Source organism: Eucyclogobius newberryi, unplaced genomic scaffold (assembly GCF_026437365.1).
Source record: "Eucyclogobius newberryi isolate DKJ021-1_F unplaced genomic scaffold, fEucNew1.0.hap1 SCAF_16, whole genome shotgun sequence".
Classification (NCBI taxonomy): Eukaryota; Metazoa; Chordata; class Actinopteri; order Gobiiformes; family Gobiidae; genus Eucyclogobius; species Eucyclogobius newberryi.
The window spans coordinates 14,409,869-14,430,064 of NW_027315790.1; the positions used below are offsets into that span (position 1 = coordinate 14,409,869).

Below are 20,196 nucleotides of genomic sequence, written 5' to 3' on the forward strand. Positions count from 1 at the left end.
TAAACCTTCAAAGCGTACCAGACAACCGCAGCAAAGCTAGAAAGTGCAAAAGTGAAGTTAAACTGAATTAGTTTTAGATAGAATATCAACTTTTGCTTTTTTAAGACAAAAAAAATTACTATATGATTGTATTAACAAATGGTGCTTCCTCATTTTAGTCTCAAAATGTGACAACAGCACGGCTCCTGGTTTTGTGGTGTTTTCTTCTCTACATCAGACATTTCAGGGCGGTTTGATTCACACATGAGAACTGGTTTGAGTCGCATTTTATCTGCCATGTGAACCGCCTCTGCAAACAAATCTGACTTGAGCATCAAGACTTGCAGTATGACCGTAGCCCTTGTTATTATCATTCTTCTTTAAACCTCATTCTTCAACTGGCTGCATCTTGAGCTTTTGCTGGGTTTTGTGTGAGTCGTAGAATCACGTCTAGATGAATTATACACTTCTAATATTGTTGTCTGCGCGTGTCTGTGTCCAGTGTGGTCGAAACAGCTCCAGCACCAGTAACGGTGGTCCCGGCCTCAGTCAGGACAGTGAGCAGCCTCAAGGCCTGGCTCACGCTGAAGACGCAGTAGAACACGAGCACATGAAGGCCGTGCTTAGAAACAGCGTTAGTGGAGGAGACAAGGAGGGAAGTGGAGTACCGGGACTACGAACACGCACACGCTCTCGACCAGGGCGCGGAGGTGAGTGAGAGACTGCACTTAAAGAACATACTGAAGATGCTTTTCACATAAGAGCAGTGCTGGGGGAAAGTGCAAATCAGGGCATAAAGTACTTGCCTTCAAAAGTATTTATATAACAGATAGACAACGATTTAATGAATATGTTACATTTACATTACTTGGGTAAAAATGTTTGCTGATAAGGATATTCAAATGACAGAACAGGAAATGTGTCAGACAGTGTTATCAGAGAAATGTCAAAAGTATCACAAAAGTGTAGAAACTCATAACATATTTCAGTTTTATTTTGAATCATTCTTTTACAATATTTTAGCAGCATTTTTACTGTAAGTGATGCCCACCTTATCACCTCCACTGATTACATTAGTAAAGGAAAGTGTTTTGGTTTCCTCTGTCTAAATCACTCATAATAGCGATGTATATAATTGATTGCCAACTCATCTGCCAAATGACACTACAAATCGAAAATTAGAGCAGCAGAACAGAGAACAATAATGAAATCATCTCTGCTTCGGCACAGAATTACAAGCCATTAAATGAAACGTTACACTTGACATTTATCTTTTTGCATTCCACCACTGCTAAATAAAAATGTTGTGATCATCATTTTTCATGCTCTGTCCAGGCCGCACCGTGCAGGCACCGACCCCTCCCATTGAAGATGTACAGATCACGGGAGAAGATGATGCTGACGAGATAATGGAGCGTATAGTGAGGTCGGCCACACAAGGTCCCTCTTCACGAGCCCAGCCCAGAGAGAGGAGGCGGTCCAGGGCCAACCGCAAATCTCGTAAGACACACCCTCCCCCCGCCCTTACTAAATATTATATTCAACATATTTATGCATACAGTTAAGTACAATTACATGTGTTCTTGTTTCAGTGCGACGGACGTTGAAAAGTGGTTTGACCCCAGAAGAGGCTCTAGCTTTAGGATTAGTGGATTCTCCAGAACCACCAGTGTGATCGGGCCCCGTCCTCCTGCTGGCCTCTCCAAACACATCCTTTTCTCCGTTGGTTTGCTTGCACACATCTATGCCTGCTGCTATAGTCTTCACAGCCTGAGAATAATGATACATTCAGTGGTGCAGATGTAATGGGAAAGCTTTGTTTAGATGTTCAAAATGTCAAATGAAGTACAGTCATTGAAATATTTATGAAATCTGTGTCATTTCTTTAATTAGGTTTGTCAGTACAATATTTATAACCTATTGCTACTTATTTTAGTTATTTTAAGCTGTGAATTTGTGTTACAAATTACAGGTTATTTCGGGCTATATAACAAATTCCAAAGGCGTAATAAGGGGCTCACTGAAAAGGATTTAAAAATCCTTAATATCTGTTTATTAGAATTTAAGACTTTTAAAAATGATGGTTTCTGGTCAAAGTGCCTTTGGACTACACAGTTCTTTAATCCTTCTCAAAATACTTCCCACTTACCAGAATCTGCTTTTACGTTTTCTGCTTTTGGTCAGTATATTTTGTCTCATTATGTATGATGAACACTTGCCTAATTGTTCTCAGTATTTATTTGCAATTTTAAGTCTTTTTGTATTCAAATGTTGGAATATTGCACCTTACACTCATTCTTGACGTACTCACAGTGAGTGATAGAATGGACTGAAAGACTAATTATGACATGACATGTTTTACATGAATTGTAAAGTGTAAAAAGTTAAAAATTAAATTGTTTAATGTCTAAAGTTTGAGGGACAACCAGAGTTCTGTAACATTGTACAAATGTCTGCAATAGCTGCGAGTAGCTGTATCACAGTGCAGTGAATGTTTAGAGTGTTCAGGTTGTGTATTATTTTTGTAATTTCTGTGGAAATTTGTATTATAGCCTGGTGGTCACGCTATTCTGTGAATTGTATTTAAAATGAAATACATTGAGAGTTTTTAATGAACTCGTTTGCTCCAATGACACAGCTGTATTTGTATTGAACATAGGGGTAACTTTGTACTTCGTATTGACTTGAACAGATTTTGGACATTTTGGATCACATGTCATATACACAACAGTGTGCTCATTATGCAGCCTGTTGCATACACACCTGTGTATACACTTTCTGCATTAAAAAATAAATAAATACAAAATATATTGTATCAAAGTGTTTCATTAGAAAAAAACAGCGTGGAAGTGTCACCACAGAGTAACCTTTGATCAATTAATGGCCATAAACAGCACCACAACAGACTTCTGTTTGAACAGAATTGTTGTACCTGTTGTTAGGCTGTAGTGAGGTTCTGCTCTGCCCCCTGCTGGAGGGTCATGATACAGCCACAAGCTGTTTCCTTTGAATGAGGAGAGCTCAAGAGTCAGTACAGGATCTTTGACAATAAGGTTCAAATTCACTGTAAGTTGTCAGCCTTCTACTTTTAAACTAATTTGGATTAATTAGACAATGCAAAAAAAGTCTCTGGGATAATTCATAATTCTGTAAATCCTGTATCTTAAAACCCAAACCAAGCCTATTAAATACAAGCCAATGAGGTATTGTTTTGTCAAATACATTTAAGACATTTATTTATTTTATTTTCTGCGCGCCATAGATTTTCTTGTGCGCGCACTATGTGTGAGCAGTGCACTGTGTGCGAGCAGTGCACCAGTGCAGGGAACAGTGGCCATCTCTTGGGGAAATGTGGGCATTACAGGCGAAAGGTAAAATGAAGTATTGTGAGTTTGAATCCCGACTCCGACATTTGCTGCATGTCCTCCTTTCTCTCTCATCATTCCCCTTCCTTTCTTTCTCATTCCATCTACTGTCTAATAAAGCCTGCGGCAAAATATATATATATATATATATTTGACATTTTTAAATATAACTTAGACGCTTGGCGGGCCGGATTGAAAGGCCCAACGGGCCGGATGTGGCCCGCGGGCCGTAGTTTGAGGACCACTGATGTAGAGGGTGTTCCAAGGGTTTCAGAGTGATGAAAGCAACATTACCCTAACAATAAACAGTTTAAAACTAATTTATATGTCCAGGACTAGAGCTGAATAATAAAATAAGATAATAATTTTGAATAAATAAATGAACACATTCTTACATCCCAAATCACAAATTAATGACGTGACATACTGGCTGCAGTTCCTTCTCTGGCCACTAAAGCACGCGTGCGGAAGTCACTTGTAAGTAAGACAGTAGAGGAAGACGCAGAGCTGCGCCTTGACCGAGCTTTAGCTTCACTGCTGCACATTTAGCTTCACTGCCGCAGCTGCGCCTCCTCCTCGCTGAGCTCTGACAGTTGTGGACCTGTTGTCTTTGGAAACTGTTTGAAAACCATGGCTAAAGACATGACTCTGTTCTGGGGCTCGGGCTCGGCGCCCTGCTGGAGGGTCATGATCGCTCTGGAGGAGAAGAAGCTGCAGGGCTACAACCAAAAACTGCTCTCCTTTGAGAAGATGGAGCACAAGTCTAAAGAGGTTTTAAACCTGAATCCCAGAGGACAGGTAGGTTTAAGATTCAACTTGCGGGGGAAAAACCTAATACGTTATTTAAATGCCTTTTCTTTTTAAAACTTTTTTTTCTTATCAATGTATCCAAAATGGATGACGAAGAATAAAATAAATATGAGCCTTTTCCTTTCTTACGACGGAGTATAAGGGCCAACCAAGAAAAAAAAATGTTACAAAGAATAAAGTCATTAATTAATCAGAAAAAAGTCGAAGTCAGAAAAAAGTCGTAAATTAACGACAATAAACTCATTAATAACGAGAAAAAAGTCATTAAATAACGAGAAAAAAGTCATTAAATAACGGGAAAAAAGTCATAGATTAGGGGCCGATTCAAAGTGACGTGAGCCGTTCACTTTCAGCACCACGGCCAGGACGCACAAGAACGGGCTTGGATGAGTTGACTGACAGTTTAGAACTACATAAAAGCCTGAAATAGATGTTAAAGTGTTTCCTGGCCTTTAAAACGATGTCTTACGTGTGTTTATTACAAGACAAGACACTGCGTTTAGCAGCACCTTTCCTGTTACGTATCATTCACAAACTGTTGGATAAACGCTTTACTTTCTCCATGACACATATTCATGTGCAATTACTGTCGTGATCACATGCAATGGTATTTATGTATTTATTTATTTATTTGTCTATGGGAGTTTTAATTTATTTATAGGAGATCTTCTACTGAAAGTGTTTTTCAGACTTCCTATAAGTGATCTGTTCTTTTCTTCTGTATCTACCTCTGTATCTACCTGCGTTGCACCAATGAAATTTCCCCATGTGGGACAATAAAGGAATATCTTATCTTATCTTATGATGCAGCTGTAGCGTATGATGGGCTCAACAGACAGGAGGAGCAGCCTCGGTGTTGTATTCACACGTTCTCTGCTCCTCTATAGTGTTGTTTCTCTACGTGGGCACTTTGAGCACAGTCACTATTCGTGCTCATTGTGTGCACTTAAGTTTTATACCCGGATTCTAACCTTTTGTGATCCCGTAGACAAACTCAGTAAAACATCCGTCTGCGCTTCCACTCAGCTCCTCCTGACGCCTGGATCGTGTTTGGCACAGCCAAAAAGCATACACCATACATCATCCATCCATCATCCATCCATCATCCATACATCATCCATACATCATCCATCCATCATCCATCCATCATCCATCCATCATCCATACAACATCCATACATCATTCATACATCATTCATACATCATTCATACGTCATTCATACGTCATTCATACATCATCCATACAACATCCATACATCATCCATACATCATCCATCCATCATCCATCCATCATCCATCCATCATCCATCCATCATCCATCCATCATCCATCCATCATCCATACAACATCCATCCATCATTCATACATCATTCATACATCATTCATACATCATTCATACGTCATTCATACATCATCCATACAACATCCATACATCATCCATACAACATCCATACATCATCCATACATCATCCATCCATCATCCATCCATCCATCATCCATACATCATCCATCCATCATCCATCCATCATCCATCCATCATCCATACATCATTCATACATCATTCATACGTCATTCATACATCATCCATACAACATCCATACATCATCCATACAACATCCATACATCATTCATACATCATTCATACATCATTCATACATCATCCATACAACATCCATACATCATCCATACATCATCCATACAACATCCATACATCATCCATACAACATCCATACATCATCCATACATCATCCATACAACATCCATACAACATCCATACATCATCCATACAACATCCATACAACATCCATACAACATCCATACAACATCCATACAACATCCATACATCATCCATACAACATCCATACATCATTCATACATCATTCATACATCATTCATACATCATTCATACATCATCCATACAACATCCATACAACATCCATACATCATCCATACAACATCCATACATCATCCATACAACATCCATACATCATCCATACAACATCCATACAACATCCATACAACATCCATACAACATCCATACAACATCCATACATCATCCATACATCATCCATACATCATTCATACATCATCCATACATCATCCATACATCATCCATACAACATCCATACAACATCCATACATCATTCATACATCATCCATACATCATCCATACATCATCCATACAACATGGCATGAGCTCCAACACACGCGATCACCCAATACACGAGTACGTCATTTTACAGGTCCAGGACCTGACATGGGGCACTGCACCAGGGAAATGATTGTTTGTGATGTCTAAAAAGACCCGCATTAAAAAGATCGACATCTATTGTGGGCTTTTGTATTCACTTTTAACCAAGCGCCATTTGCGTCCTGGCGGTGGTGTGTTTGTGTAATGAAGACTCCACAGATGCATCTGACTCGGTGCAGGTCGGCTTCATAGTTTTAAACACAGTTCATACAAAACAGAGCTGTTACTGGACTGTACCATTATGCAACACTGGGGGGGAGCCCGTAACATGGTGCTGAAAGTGAACCGCATATCTGACTTTATTCTCTTTAAATTATGAGATTTTCCTCGTTATTTAATGAGAAAAAAAGTAATTAGTTAATGACTTTATTCTCGTAGTGCCCCGCATTTTTTTTTTTTTTTTTTTTGGTTGGCCCTTATACTCCGTCGTACTTTCTCAACTTGAATACGCAAAAAAGTATTACTTACTGTATATTTTCACTAATATATATATTTTTATTTATCACTGCCTTTGTCGTCCACAGCTTCCCACTTTCAAACATGGAGACAACGTTGTGAATGACTCATATGCAGCTTGCTTGTACATTGAGGTAAGTTAACTTTATAATAATTACTGTGATGTTCATGACTATCACTATAAAATGTAATGTTTTTGTTATTGCAGAGTCAGTTCAAGTCTCAGGGAACTAAGCTGATCCCAGAAGGCCCTGCTGAGTTGGCCCTCATGTACCAGCGCATGTTTGAGGGTCTGGCCCTCAATGAGAAAACCAGTGAGACCTTTGTTATTATGTCACTGTCCAACACAGCTTCACAATGTGTATTTGTTTCTGGGAAAGACAAATCTTTTTTATCCAAGTGCTGAAAAAATAATTGATCGAACACTGCCCCCTTTTGTTGGTGCATAAGAGATGCCAATAACTGTGACGCACATTGTCTTAATACAATTATGACTAATTATTATTCAATTCAAGATTACACGTTTTTGTCACGTTCCACATACAATACATATTCCTCATGTACATGTGTAGAATCAAAGCACTTATTATTTTTGTGTTTGTACCTAGATGCGGTGATATATTATGAGTACTATGTTCCTGAGGCGGAGAGGCTTGCCTCTGCACTGAAGAGAAACAAAGATGAAGTGGCCTCTGAACTGAAGCTGTGGGAAGGATACTTGGAAAAGGTTTGCATTCATCCCCACACTTACATGCATGCCCCACATCTGCTGACATGGTCATTTCTGTGTCTTTTGCTTGTGGTTCAGTTGGGCCCAGGTTCCTGCTTGGCTGGTCAGCAATTTTCTCTGGCCGATGTGACCGTGTTCCCTGTTGTGGCTAACCTCTTTAGATATGGGTAAATAAGATCATTTTTAAAGATATTTTTTACAATTATGGCAACTAAGGTCCAATTAAAACTTTATTTTGTGTCTGGACTTTCTCAGGTTGTCTGCAGATCGTTATCCCAAACTGGCACAGTATCATGCTCTGCTAAAGGAGCGGCCCAGCATTAAAGCCAGCTGGCCCCCACACTGGCTGGAGAACCCAGAAGGAGGGTTGGGCACACTCAAAGACGTCTAAAATCAAAAGAAAACATGCAAGTCTTATGGAAAGTAACAATTTTACTACAACCATTGTGTCACTTGTCAATAAAATACTGTAACGCTTCACAGCATTTAATTTAGAGGTCAAAAAAATCACTTTTATAATTTCACTCTTGATGCTGCATTATTATAGCAGTTACTGCCTTTCTATGCTATTAAAAATGTTAGCTCACTATTTCAAAACTGTGTTCGTCTCATCTGTGGCCGGATAACCTTTTACATGCAGAAATACAACCAAGTGTTGCTATATATAACATAACTTTCTTTTTTGTAAAGGTAATACATAAACACTTTCATTTCATTTTGAATATATTGATACATTTATATTGATTTTATAAATAAATATATTTTAAATAGATTTTATGTATATATATTTATATATATATTCATATTCAAAACAAATTACATAATGAAACCAGTTTTAATAAAGGACACTTAGACATACGTATATTTATTATTGTGCAACTCATTACAGTAAAAACAAATACAGTGAAGAAAGGTTCAAAGGTAATAGGAAAACTTTCCAGTCTATGACATAGCAGCATATTATGGCACTCCTGGGAGTATGATTACTAGGTGTTGTAATTTACTCATTCAACTAGACAGTTAAATGAAAATGGCTCTAACACAATTGTTGTGATTGCGTTTTTAATCTTAAAGGTGCACTATGTAATTTTTCCGGAGGATGTTCCGCCACCTGCTCCATTATTATCATTATTATTATTACTTTGCCTATTTGGGGCATTAAACGTAACTTTCTCCCTGTAGAAAAGTAGGCAACGCCACCAGGCCGAGTAAGAATGCATCAATCAATGCAAGATGGATCATTTTAGTGCCATACTGCCGGACATTCCAGACAAAGTATAAAAAGGTCTCCATGGAGACGTCAAACTTACATAATGCACCTTTAAAGTACATTTACATTTATCCTAACTCTCATAAATACCACGGTTGTTCCTTAAAGCTAGTACAGGCACATTACATATTCACATTGCACAGCATCAGCCTTCAGCTTTCCCACTGAGTCTTTCCTGTAGCAGAGGTCATTCCTGCACCACACTGGCTGTACAAGTCTTCTGCTTTAAGCACTTTCACTTTGTGAATGGCTGGATCTCAGGTAGCATGAAGGTAGTAAAGTTACACAGGCACATTCACTGATTTTGTAGCCTGCTCCACCAGTGGTTCTGTGAACAGCGACGGGCACACGTAGTGTACTACTACAATGCTGTTCTCTAAGGCAACATGATTTTTGGACAAAATGTCTGATCCCTGAGAGCTGGGTGGGGTCAGGGCTACAATAGTGGTGCGTCCCGTTCTATCCTTTAGTCCGCGGGGTGCTCTGGACATGAGCGATTCACCTGAAACCATTCATCTATGCACCTGTGATGAAAGCACAACCTGTGACCACACTAAAGCAACAGAACAGCAGGACATGTGTCAATTTACCCTTTATGATAGATGCAGAGGCAGGGCAGCCGAGCGATTGTGTCCCCCTGCTCCATTTCATCTAAACATATGGCACACTCCCCCGAGTCTCTGGATAGAATGTCCTCTGCCAAACACAAAGCATATCACCCAAAATGTAACATTTTATTTCCCCCGTATAACATGTATTAATTACCACAGAACTTTATGAGTACTGTGTTACTTTGTGGCATAGTGGCTAAAATGTTATATTACTTGAAGAACTTGTATTGTAGCTTCTAATAATGTAATTTGTACTGCAATGGGCAGTATTACATTTATTTCCACCATTGTTAATAAATGTGACATTATTGTCACTTTTGTGATATGTGGAGATGTAATTGCACCAGTACTACCCTGTAATGACAACAATTCTGTGCCATCATCTTTCAGAGAATAGACAATAACATCTCCCCAGGCCTTACTGTTGTAGGTGAGGCGTGTCTTGCTGAAGCACATGAGCAGGTGCTTCTCTATCTCGTCTGTGGCCATAAATTTGGAGCACACGGGGCAGTGGAAGCCTGAAGGAATCAAACATAGGAAGAAATAAGCAGATGCTCTAACAACACTCAAAACACTTTTATTGATGTGTACACAGAGCAGTCATGGGACAGTGATCCCAAACCTCTCTTTTATCACTTGTTCTATAACTACAGTAAATTGTATGTAGCCATTTTTATGAACAATTGCCACTGTTAAAAATGTTCCAATACCAGCTAAGAGAACGTTTTGTCCTTTTGTCTTTGAATTCATCCACCAGAATATTTTTGTTACAAGAGTACTTTCTATTTAAAGTCAAGCTTGGTAGTCTGTAGTAGTTTAGCTAATGGATTTAATAATATAACAATTTGACAACAATAATAAAACTGTACTGCCTGTGGTTTGAAAAGATATTTTATGCTGTGTACTTTCACTATAACAACAAGAATGAAATAAATAACACCTCAACCTATTAAGAGACATATTTTAGCTAAAATTGTGATGGTGTTTTATTTTTTAATTCCAGATGATGTGATAATTCAGTGCATACATTTCAGACAGATACAAACATGTAAATGCTAAGTAAAGTAGTGTCTTAAAATTGATGCTAGTGTGTTTTAGGCACATTGTGGCCGGCCTCGCAGCAACAGGTCACGCTTTAGAGCTTTTAGAGCGAAAGAAGAGACAACATTCTGAGGTTGTCTGCTGAAAGCCGTGTGTGTGTGTGTGTGTGCGTGTGCGTGTGCGTGTGCGTGTGCGTGTCTGTGTGCGTGTGTGTGTGTGCGTGCTTTAAACTGTATCATGTACATAATGTAAATGCCGTTCATTGGCTGGAGGTTGCGAACTCAGTGGTTCGGTTGATCACGGAAATAGTGACACATTTTTGCCTCAAAGAGCAAAGGTTGTTAATGAAAGGAATAGGTCTAATTATACTTCCTCATTTTAAAATTACAACCTCTTGCTCGTCATTTAAATTGCTTATACTAGGAAATCACTTTTAGGATGAATTATCTTTTCGCTTTTAATATTAAACATTATTATTTGTCCAAACCAAAAATTACATCATCATAAAATAAGTGTAATTATACAAAATATTTCGCCCCATAGAGGTGCTGTACAAAGAAAATAACTCAAATTGTATTGAATGCTTTATTTATAGAATAAACATTTACCCTTGTATTAAAAGGTCTTCAGGTTTGTCTCCAGTCCTTTACCATTGCAAGATAAAGCCAGCACCTTAACAGAGTTCAATGCTCTGTAGATGTTTTCCAAATTGTTCACTTTCTTTGTTTTCATTGCACACATATTTTGATTACCTTTGATCCCACTTGGGCTAATTTGAGCTCTTTGCCTCTTGCCTAGTTGATAACAAACATGTGTCCTGAAAAAGCCTCAGGGCCAGAAGATGACTGTGTTGTTTCAACAGAATCTCCCAAAACATTTTTTTTTTTTTAAGTTTAAAAAGAGTGTGCGCTTGTGCCTGTGTCTATCTGGCAATGTGTAACCTGCAGGAAGCTCTTATCAGCTGACCTACATAATACTCTCTTCTCTGGCAGACAGAGTGAGTGAAAAACAAGTCAGTTTTATACAGCCCAACAAAGAGAGAAGTGCTAAAGAGCAGTCTGCACCACCTGTGGCTGCTCCCAGTAAAGCCCTGCACACACTACTGTGGGAGTCATTATTAATGTAATACACTGGCACAGAGAATAAGTAACAATTAATAAATGTCATTGTGTTGTTGACCAATAAAGCATCAAGTCACGTGTGATAATTATTATGACTGCTGTGAATATTCCAATTAAGAAAAAACAATAGACTTTGAGATATTGTGTTTTAATGATGAGTATGGAAAGCAAATGTAAAGCTGTCAAAACATCTTTGCGTCTGAACAGAATCTCATAATATCCACTAAAGTGCGTTACAAAGTACACTGTGTGTGTACACTGTGTTCTCTTATCAATAGCCCTATATTGGTTGTTTTTCCAGAAACCCCGTAATCCATGGGGCCTCGTGAAACTGTTTCGTTACGCCCTGGAGACATAATCAACATATGAAAAATAACTTGAGGCGTTATGCAGCGACAATCACACAATGTGATTACATTTCGAGCAGCCCACACAACTTGAATGGTAACTTGGATGTGTCGTTTGGAGCTCTGAGCTCCACTTTAGCCCCTCTTACCTCCCAGCAGGTGAGAGTTCAGTTGAGCCGGCAAAGAGCCAATGAACAGCCGGTGACCCTCGGGGGGGACCTCGTGGTCACCATCTGTGCCATCCACACTCTCAGTGAAGACGTGAGGGCCAGTCTGTATGCTGAGTCCAGAGCTCACGGGGCCTCCTCTCGTGTACCGGATCCGAGGGCCGTCTGGCCCGTTTGTGTATCTGAAACCCGCAATTCTGTCTCCGCCGCTGGAGTTTCCAGAAGGAAGATCGGAGCTGGAATAAGCCCGAGTCCTGCCATCAAACACTGGGCTGCTCTGTTTTGCCCCCATGTCGGCTCTTTGTCCTTCTTGATAAGTTTTAAACACGATGCATGACACTGGCGGCCAAAGCGCTCAACAACGCGCAACAAAGGGCCAAAGCAAACAATAGAAGTCCTGATACTTTACAGTATCATGGTGCGCGCTGTGCGTAAAGTGCGCACTCACGAACGCACAATTACCAAATGGAGGTTGTTTTCTAAGCCCAGCTCTACTGTGCGTGCAGGCAGATCATAATAAAGCTTTAGTCGATGGCCTCGCTCAAACGGTTCGTCTGGTTCAAGTTTGTTTTTCTAGTCAACTGTGTCTGCCTTGGAAGAAAAATATAAGCAATGGTTTCTCTCCTCCCCCAGCAAGCTCGACGCATGCACTACAATAACAGCAACAGGAAATGTGCCCTTCAAAGTAAAAGGTGTCTGCACACATAAAACACAAACTAAGACAAACATGGGAACCCAGACTTAATGTAGGTTGGGTTGACCACCATTTTTATCCGCACCACTTGATTTGCCATGAATTAATGTATGGAAATGTGTTATGGAGATGGTCTAAGGGAAACAGCGTTTTTATTTTGAAGTCCAGTTTCCACGTTATTTATCTGATCTTGACTTCTCTCCTCGAGGGTAGGTCAGGTGTGACGTCAGCCGTGCAGTGTTGCGCGCGCAACAGAGCGTGTGTCATTAACTTTAGTCTTCAAAGAAGACGCACAAACGTTGCATTTGAAACATTCTTATGACACGTTTATTGAACAATCTCACACGCACACGTCTATCAGGACAAACTGAAGATTCACTGCAGGAGGAACACATAATAATAAATAGAATTATACAGACAAAACATTTACAAGCGGGGGTAACAGGCCAAACAAAACTGCTAAAAACAGTCTTAAACGTTTAGGGCTGAGTGGTCAAAAAGGGATCTTTGCAGTACAGAAGTGATATACAATACATTGTGACCATAGAGAGACAGGGCAAACCCCACAGACTGTAGGATATATACAGTCCATATGGCATAACCTGATGACATGTTCCCCTAGACACCATTTAAAGCTCTACTCAACAACCCATGTTTTAGTATTGAGAGCGCTAACAACACTAGGTTGGAATTTAGTTGGACAAACTTTAGGGTCTACCCCCTAATAGATCTTAAAAAGAAGAAAAATAGGGCAAAGAGTTAACCACCAACCAGGAAGACTGCAGACAATAGCGCCGAGGTGTCAAGTGACAGAATGAGACACCCAAACTGGGAAGCACTTCAGCTGCTGCAGCGTGGGCCTTCTTCTTATTGACATATAATAGTCACTGTCTGAAACATCCTCTTTCCAGATGATTTAAGTGAATTTAAAAATTAAGAGGCACACCATACCTTATAAATGACCCATTCTACTGTTGAACTGCACACAAAAGGAGTTGCCAACAACCACCTGGAATTAGGTCATAACAAACCCCCCCTTTTCCTTGTTTCCTAAATGGAAAATGTTATTATCTCACTTGGGTGTCATTGCAGGTGACTCCAACCGTCACCTTTACACCCATTTCCCCCTCGATGCAGCCTCTGAGTCAACAGACAACCACAGAAACTAGGCCATCTCCCACACTGATCTCGAAATCCACACAGGAAAGCACGTATTGCTGTAACCATTTGACTGGCGTTCTGCACAACAAAGCCAGCTGATGTAATATCGCTGTGCCGTGTAACTTTAACTACCCGGATGGTGAATGATTACGATAAGTTGCTTTGTACATGGTTGCCGCTCACGTAGCCCACCTATGTGTGTTTGTCTAAAAAGGGGTCAACACAGAGCAACAAAGTGCGCCCATCATAGGAAGCAAAGCAGCACGGAACATTCAAGGGAGATATATTTAAATGTGTGTGTCTGTGTAAGATTGTTGAATGGTAATAATTGGGCCGATGAGCAGCTATCCGGACCGCGCCCTCCAGTTGGATCCCCCTCACTGCTGACTGACTCCCATCTGCTGGTGGTCGGGCCCCGGTTCACCCTCCATGTCAGCGTGGTAGTGCTCGAAACTGTCGTCATCTATGTCAGGGAGACCTAAGAGCTGGTGGAGACAAGAGAGAATATGTCTTACCATTTTATAAAATCATCATTTACTCCAGAAAAATGTTTTACAGGGGTTCTTTTTTTTTTGGCGCGTTATTTTCAAGGTTTATCTTAACCCGCAATACTATATTTGGTCGAATCTCTAAAATAAGGTTTAAAGACATATAAGTAAAATAAACTTTGGTAAAGATTTTCTTCTTCTTCTTCTTCTTCTTCTTCTGATGATGATGATGATTATGATGATGATGATGATTATTACAGTGTATTTATATAGTTCTTTTCCACCTTCAAGTCACTTAAAGCGCTTTTACTTGGCATTGTGGGTGAAGTGTCTTGCATAAGTACACAGTATATTTTCTGTCCTATCATACAAGTCCTTCAAGACTGTACAATACGAAGAAGTTAATAGTTGTCTTGGTTGCGCAGTTGAATGATAAATATTTTGCACAAAGGCTAATTAAGGGTGTGTTCACACTTGCCTTTGTTGGTTCCTAGTTTATTCCAGCTATAGAGTTGGTTTGGTCCTGTTCACGTCCAAGTTTTGTCCTTGTCTAATCCACAATTATTTCCGATATGGTCTAAGTGCAAATGTGAACGCACCCTGACTTTACCTTTGTGACTTATGTTTTCTTAATTCTTAATTCGGATTATTTTGATTGAAAGAGAAATGTAGAGAATGTGAGTACCTCGTTCCCTTCTGCATTCTGAACTTTGAATAGGAAATACTTTTCTAAGTCAAATATTTTACATCACCTAGTACCCCAGTACACAGTATAATCCCTAACTGATTACACTGAACGGGCACGTCCTGCAGCCATGTCCTGGGAGGACACAGGACATGATACCAAACAGAACATTACATCACTTCATTTGAGTGTCTGAAAATGCTTGAATATTGTGTCTTACTTACAGGCCTAAATGACATGAAGACCTTCTCCAGCACCTCAGGCAGAGTCTTCTTCCCACAGGACGAGATGTAGTCCTGGGCCATCTGCAGGAAGGGGAGACAGTCCTCGCTCTCACTCCACACATGCTGCAGAGGGACATGTACAGGGTAAATACAGAATCATCTGCCACACAGCACCGCGGCCTCCCCTAACTGTAACTGATTAAAGGTGCACTATGTAACTCTTGATGGAGGTTATTACATTGTTGGCAATAAACATGTCTATCAACATGAAAAAGCAGCTGATGCCCGATCAAGTTACCGGTCAGATCTGTGCACAGGCAATATGCAATATAGTTTAGTGCCATACTGTGGAGCATCCATGCAATACAATAACACAAGTAGAGAAGCAGGCGATGGAGCCTCTAATAAAAAGTTACATAGTGCACCTTTAACTTTGCCATTATTTAATCGTTAGGTTGTTCACACTGCAAACATAACAACATCTCTCGCTATATTTTAATAATATAATAAACATGAATATTGTAATTCAACCAAAGGGGATCATGTGGCCTTGTGTCAATCTCATGTCCTGAAAATAAAGTGTATTGAATTACCACAAGCATTTAGACATCCCTACAAAGAGCACATTTAGTGGCACATTTAGTAAAAAAGATATATCCACAAAAACCACATGCATTCAGTTGTAGAACACATATTAAAAAATATATATAACAACCCGTGAGACCCATTGCATCATAAAACTGAATTAGAAAAGTCTGATATGGTGTTTCCATGTCATTTTTAAGGCTGGCACTTGTATACTGCTGAGTAATATCAGAGCTGTGATGATTCTCTTGTCTGATTGAGTGTGGCCAATAAAAACCTTTATTTCCTTATTATGAGATGTTTGCCTGTTATAATATTGAACTTCCTTCTTACTTATTGCCAGTCATTTACGGTATATTGTGAAAGCCACTGTCTGCGGTGCACTGCTGGACCCACTCCAGCCATGCAGTCAATAGGCCCCACTCTCATGTTTCATTAATGCTTCCACTTGGATTTGGCAATTTACGTAATATGGTATTCTTTACTGCATACACAAGCTTGGTAGTGCCAAAATGTGCATCAGAAATTTGGTACACACTGGCTTTTAGGGAAATTTTTTGGAAGTCACATGAGAGTCTTGTGAGTGAGCCAGGGGTGAAAATAATGCTGCAATACAGGCAATACAATCCCTTTGCATTAATTTTGGGGAATAGCATTTACAGTAGAACATGAAGACAAAGGTGTGTCTATACAGCAATACCTTCCTCCTTGAATCAAAAAACGGAAAACAAGTTCTCCTGGCTGGTTATCTCATGTTCTGTTTTTTGGTATGAGGATTTCGTTTCAGGCGTTTGATATTGATGGACCGGAGCCAAATGCACCCTCTTGTGGACAAATAAGCACTGACACCTTCCTGCAGCTTTTTTTCTGAAAACAAAGCAATCGGAGATAAGCTGTGCAGAGCAGAGGAGCAGCATGTGAGGTTGCCTGCTGATAGCTGTATTGATCAGATGAAAGGAACCAGAACTCAACGTGCTTGAAGGGATACAGACAGTTATTCAGGCTAATCAGAAAGAGCAAGACTGTTAATGGGCATGTGCTCCAGACACAGTGATAACAAAATGGTGGTGGGAAAGAAAAGGACATGTGGTGGCTGTATGCACGTAGATATAGCCTGAATTAAGGGTTGATTATGCTGTGATGAATCTTGTAAGGAATAATAGATATAACTTGAATCCATTGCAAATGCAAGTGTGTCATTGGCAGCCCATAACAAGAAAGTCCTGGGTGGGATTCCTGAAATGTGTGGAGGCTTCTGTGTTGTTGAGTTTACACGTTCTGTCCATTTCTAGGGGGATTTTCTCAATATAACTCGGTTCAACCCACACATCCAAACAAGCACAGTATAATCCTTGTAAGATCCCAACTCAAGATCAAGAGAAGGCTGCATTTCATTCATCACATTTGTCTTAACATTTTCATCATTATATCACATTATTTGTTTGCTTTCAACATTCAAACTTAAACCTACCCATTCATTCAGAAATGGTTATTCCCCAAACTATAGTAAATTGTAAGGCTATTATTACTACTTATTATTCTTATTATTATAGTCTAGATATCATTAAAAAGACGACTGTATGTATGCCAGTCTGTCTCATAGCGTGCCTGAACTCAGCGCTCTCTTGTGCAGTTTTCTATGGCCCTGCAGAGTGATTATGTAATTTAGCTGCCATGGCTCCTTTCCTGGGACAATATTAAACTTTGAATCTGTACAGTTTTTTTTAATTAAATAGCTATAGACCTACTTATATCGCATGCACATAGCCACCTAGAATACATAGAGTGTATTATCCTATATTAATGCTACAGTATCTCCGTTGAGTTCCCTATGCTATTCACCTCCCTTTGCAAGACATGGCTCCTGTCCCGTACATGTATTATTCATCCGCACAGGGGAGCGTAATTGTTGAAGGGATCCTTAACCCCCTACTGCCGCCCTCTTATATAACATCCCTCCTGTAGTGTAAGCTCAGGGTTTGATTTGGATTTCAGACTTGGACTTATCATAGAGCTGCGTTTTTCATCAGTGCCAGTGGAAAGCCCCAGATTTTGACATTCATTCCCCCTCCCCATATTTCTGTGTGTGTTGTGTTGTGCGGAGCAGGGCTGGGCAGGCACAGAGGCAGGCAGCCAGTGGTCAGCGTGTGACATAATGTGTTATTGAGTGAGCAGAGTTCTGTCCCGAGTCATGTCCATCTGCTACAGCTGCTCTGCTCCACGCTGACAGAGAGAGAGAGCCAGTGCACAGGGTTAGCAGGTTAGCCAGTGGAAACAATGCAAGCTCCACTGCTCTCCAGATTAGTGAACAAAAATCATCTTACTATGTTTCACTATATGTGTATAATGTGACGGACATTTCCATTCATCCAAACAACAACATCTACATGATAGCGTTCAATTGGAGTTTCCTGTGCCACAACAGAAATGATAATAAAGCTATTTTGTGTGTCTTATTGTTTCCTTTACTTACACCAAATACCACGCCAGTCCCGCCACAACCAGCAACATATGTTTTGTCAAATATGTTTCGACGAGGAGTACAATAACCAGAAGTGTTTAGGCAAGGTCTAAACTGGTTACCCTTCAGTAAATGGGCAAACGCTCAATTACTCTGTGCCACTAGTGCTATTCCTGTCTTCAGCATATTGCAATATTTCCTTGGACTTGGATCTGTCCATTTTGAGTGTTGGGGGAAACCCACAGTACATTCCTGTGGTCGCTTTTTGGAAGAAAGTTATTGTATTTAACCGTGTCAAAATACACATTGCATTTGTTACAGGAGGTCTGTATATGTCTTTTTTTTAAGATTCTGGCCTAATACAGTACAATATTGAGCTATGGGCTGTTTGCTAGATCTAAGGATACTCTGAATATCTGCTTGAGTTTCCATATGAAATTAAATCTGCAACATTAGGCTTCAAGTGGCCTATAACAACGTGCTGTACTTGCATGTGCACCATCTTATTTTGTGGCTAATAGCCTACTTTGCTTTTAAAACATAAATAATTGAACTGTAGGCATCTTAAATCTGCCAAACGTTCTAAATTCACATAGGCTCATCTACAAAGCCTATTCTGACACTGGCCTGTTATCCATTATGATGGATGCGTGCGTCCTCTTGTAACCCGGATGGTTTGGCGTTGTTGTGGTTTCAGGGAGACATGTCAATGGGGTGAGATGGTACAACCCAGACCTCACCGCACTAAAACAAAAAAATGACATCATCACCTCAGCAACAGAACAGGGCCAACTACCATACCGGGACAGGAGGCCACGCGCAGCGCACCGCGACACGCCTATAGGCCATAATGATGACAACACTCAGGCGGGAGCGGGATGGTGCGCTATGGGCCCTAACTTACGAAGGTGTCGGTGCCTCCCGGACACAGCACGTAGAAGGAGACGCCGGGCTCCGCGTAGAAGTCCAGCCGCCTCTCGTCGTCCTCCTCGGCGAAGATCAGGTCGAAGGGGTTCCCGGTGCACCACTTCTCCGCCGCCTCCACCAGATGCTTGAAGTCCATGCTCCGCTCCGCGCTGCGCCTGGCTCCCGCTGGGCTTGACGTCACGGCTAAGATGCTCGAGACACAAATAAAAGGTGTGTGGACCCGCAGCATCAGCAGCAACTCCAAGACATGGCCCGGGACGCACGCACCGTCGTTGTTGTTTTTTGTTGGCGGTTGGATACGTTGGATTGGGTCCGGTGGCGATCGCGATTAGGCTACTGCCCCATCCCTCTGGTTCCGGCCGCGTTATGAAATCAGCCCGTCCCGTCGCTCCCGAACATGCACGCGCGGAAGGACGCAGCGTGGTGGAGCCGAGCGACGCGATGACGAAGTGCGGTGCCGGCGAAACGTGCGCACGGGGGAAAGAGGGAGACTGCAGGAGCGCGCCCGGAGAGTCACTGAGGAGAACTGAGTCATCAACATCGTTCCCCACAAGATATAACTACAACAAGAGGCATTTGGTGGTGTAGTAATTTAGAACTGAGCCTATTGAAATATTATAGTTATTGTGTTTGAAGAAACTACAGGTTATATTTGACCAAGCACTCTGCATCATCCCACCAATGGGCTCATGCACTGCCCCACTTTACCAATGCCAAGTGGGACAAGGTTATTTTAGAATTTTTTTTATTTATTATTTCATTAATAAACAGCCTATTATTGCCGGTGTAAGGTTTCACTGATAACAAAATTTAATAACTTGCAA

General features: G+C 40.6%; 4 protein-coding genes across 7 annotated transcripts in view; 2 read left to right on the plus strand and 2 right to left on the minus strand.

Annotated features, from left to right (window-relative positions):
• fhod3a (formin homology 2 domain containing 3a) overlaps window positions 1-2,787 on the plus strand; it is a 39,723-nt gene extending 36,936 nt beyond the window's left edge. For all 4 annotated transcript variants that reach the window (XM_072447654.1, XM_072447656.1, XM_072447657.1 and 1 more), the window contains 3 exons: window positions 482-689; window positions 1,315-1,479; window positions 1,572-2,787. In XM_072447654.1, coding sequence (XP_072303755.1) covers window positions 482-689; window positions 1,315-1,479; window positions 1,572-1,654 — 456 coding nt within the window. In that variant the 3' untranslated portion in view covers window positions 1,655-2,787. The remainder of the gene's footprint in view (window positions 1-481; window positions 690-1,314; window positions 1,480-1,571) is intronic.
• A 1,096-nt stretch (window positions 2,788-3,883) lies between these two features.
• Window positions 3,884-8,067, plus strand: gstr (glutathione S-transferase rho). Its single transcript, XM_072447661.1, has 6 exons — window positions 3,884-4,142; window positions 6,929-6,994; window positions 7,069-7,174; window positions 7,469-7,587; window positions 7,669-7,757; window positions 7,846-8,067. The coding sequence occupies exons 1-6, from the start codon at window positions 3,975-3,977 to the stop codon at window positions 7,979-7,981; spliced, it is 684 nt and encodes a 227-aa protein (XP_072303762.1). The 5' UTR covers window positions 3,884-3,974; the 3' UTR covers window positions 7,982-8,067.
• Window positions 8,068-8,779: 712 nt separating this feature from the next.
• On the minus strand, window positions 8,780-12,786 carry LOC140361805 (E3 ubiquitin-protein ligase znrf2-like). The gene is made up of 4 exons (XM_072447662.1): window positions 12,130-12,786; window positions 9,894-9,989; window positions 9,451-9,556; window positions 8,780-9,384 (listed from the first exon to the last, which is right to left on the minus strand). Exons 1-4 carry the CDS (start codon window positions 12,437-12,439, stop codon window positions 9,327-9,329), a joined length of 570 nt encoding a protein of 189 aa, XP_072303763.1. The 5' UTR covers window positions 12,440-12,786; the 3' UTR covers window positions 8,780-9,326.
• A 354-nt stretch (window positions 12,787-13,140) lies between these two features.
• Window positions 13,141-19,771, minus strand: mturn (maturin, neural progenitor differentiation regulator homolog (Xenopus)). Its single transcript, XM_072447663.1, has 3 exons — window positions 19,350-19,771; window positions 15,400-15,522; window positions 13,141-14,487 (listed from the first exon to the last, which is right to left on the minus strand). Exons 1-3 carry the CDS (start codon window positions 19,599-19,601, stop codon window positions 14,380-14,382), a joined length of 483 nt encoding a protein of 160 aa, XP_072303764.1. The 5' UTR covers window positions 19,602-19,771; the 3' UTR covers window positions 13,141-14,379.
• Window positions 19,772-20,196: the final 425 nt, after the last annotated feature.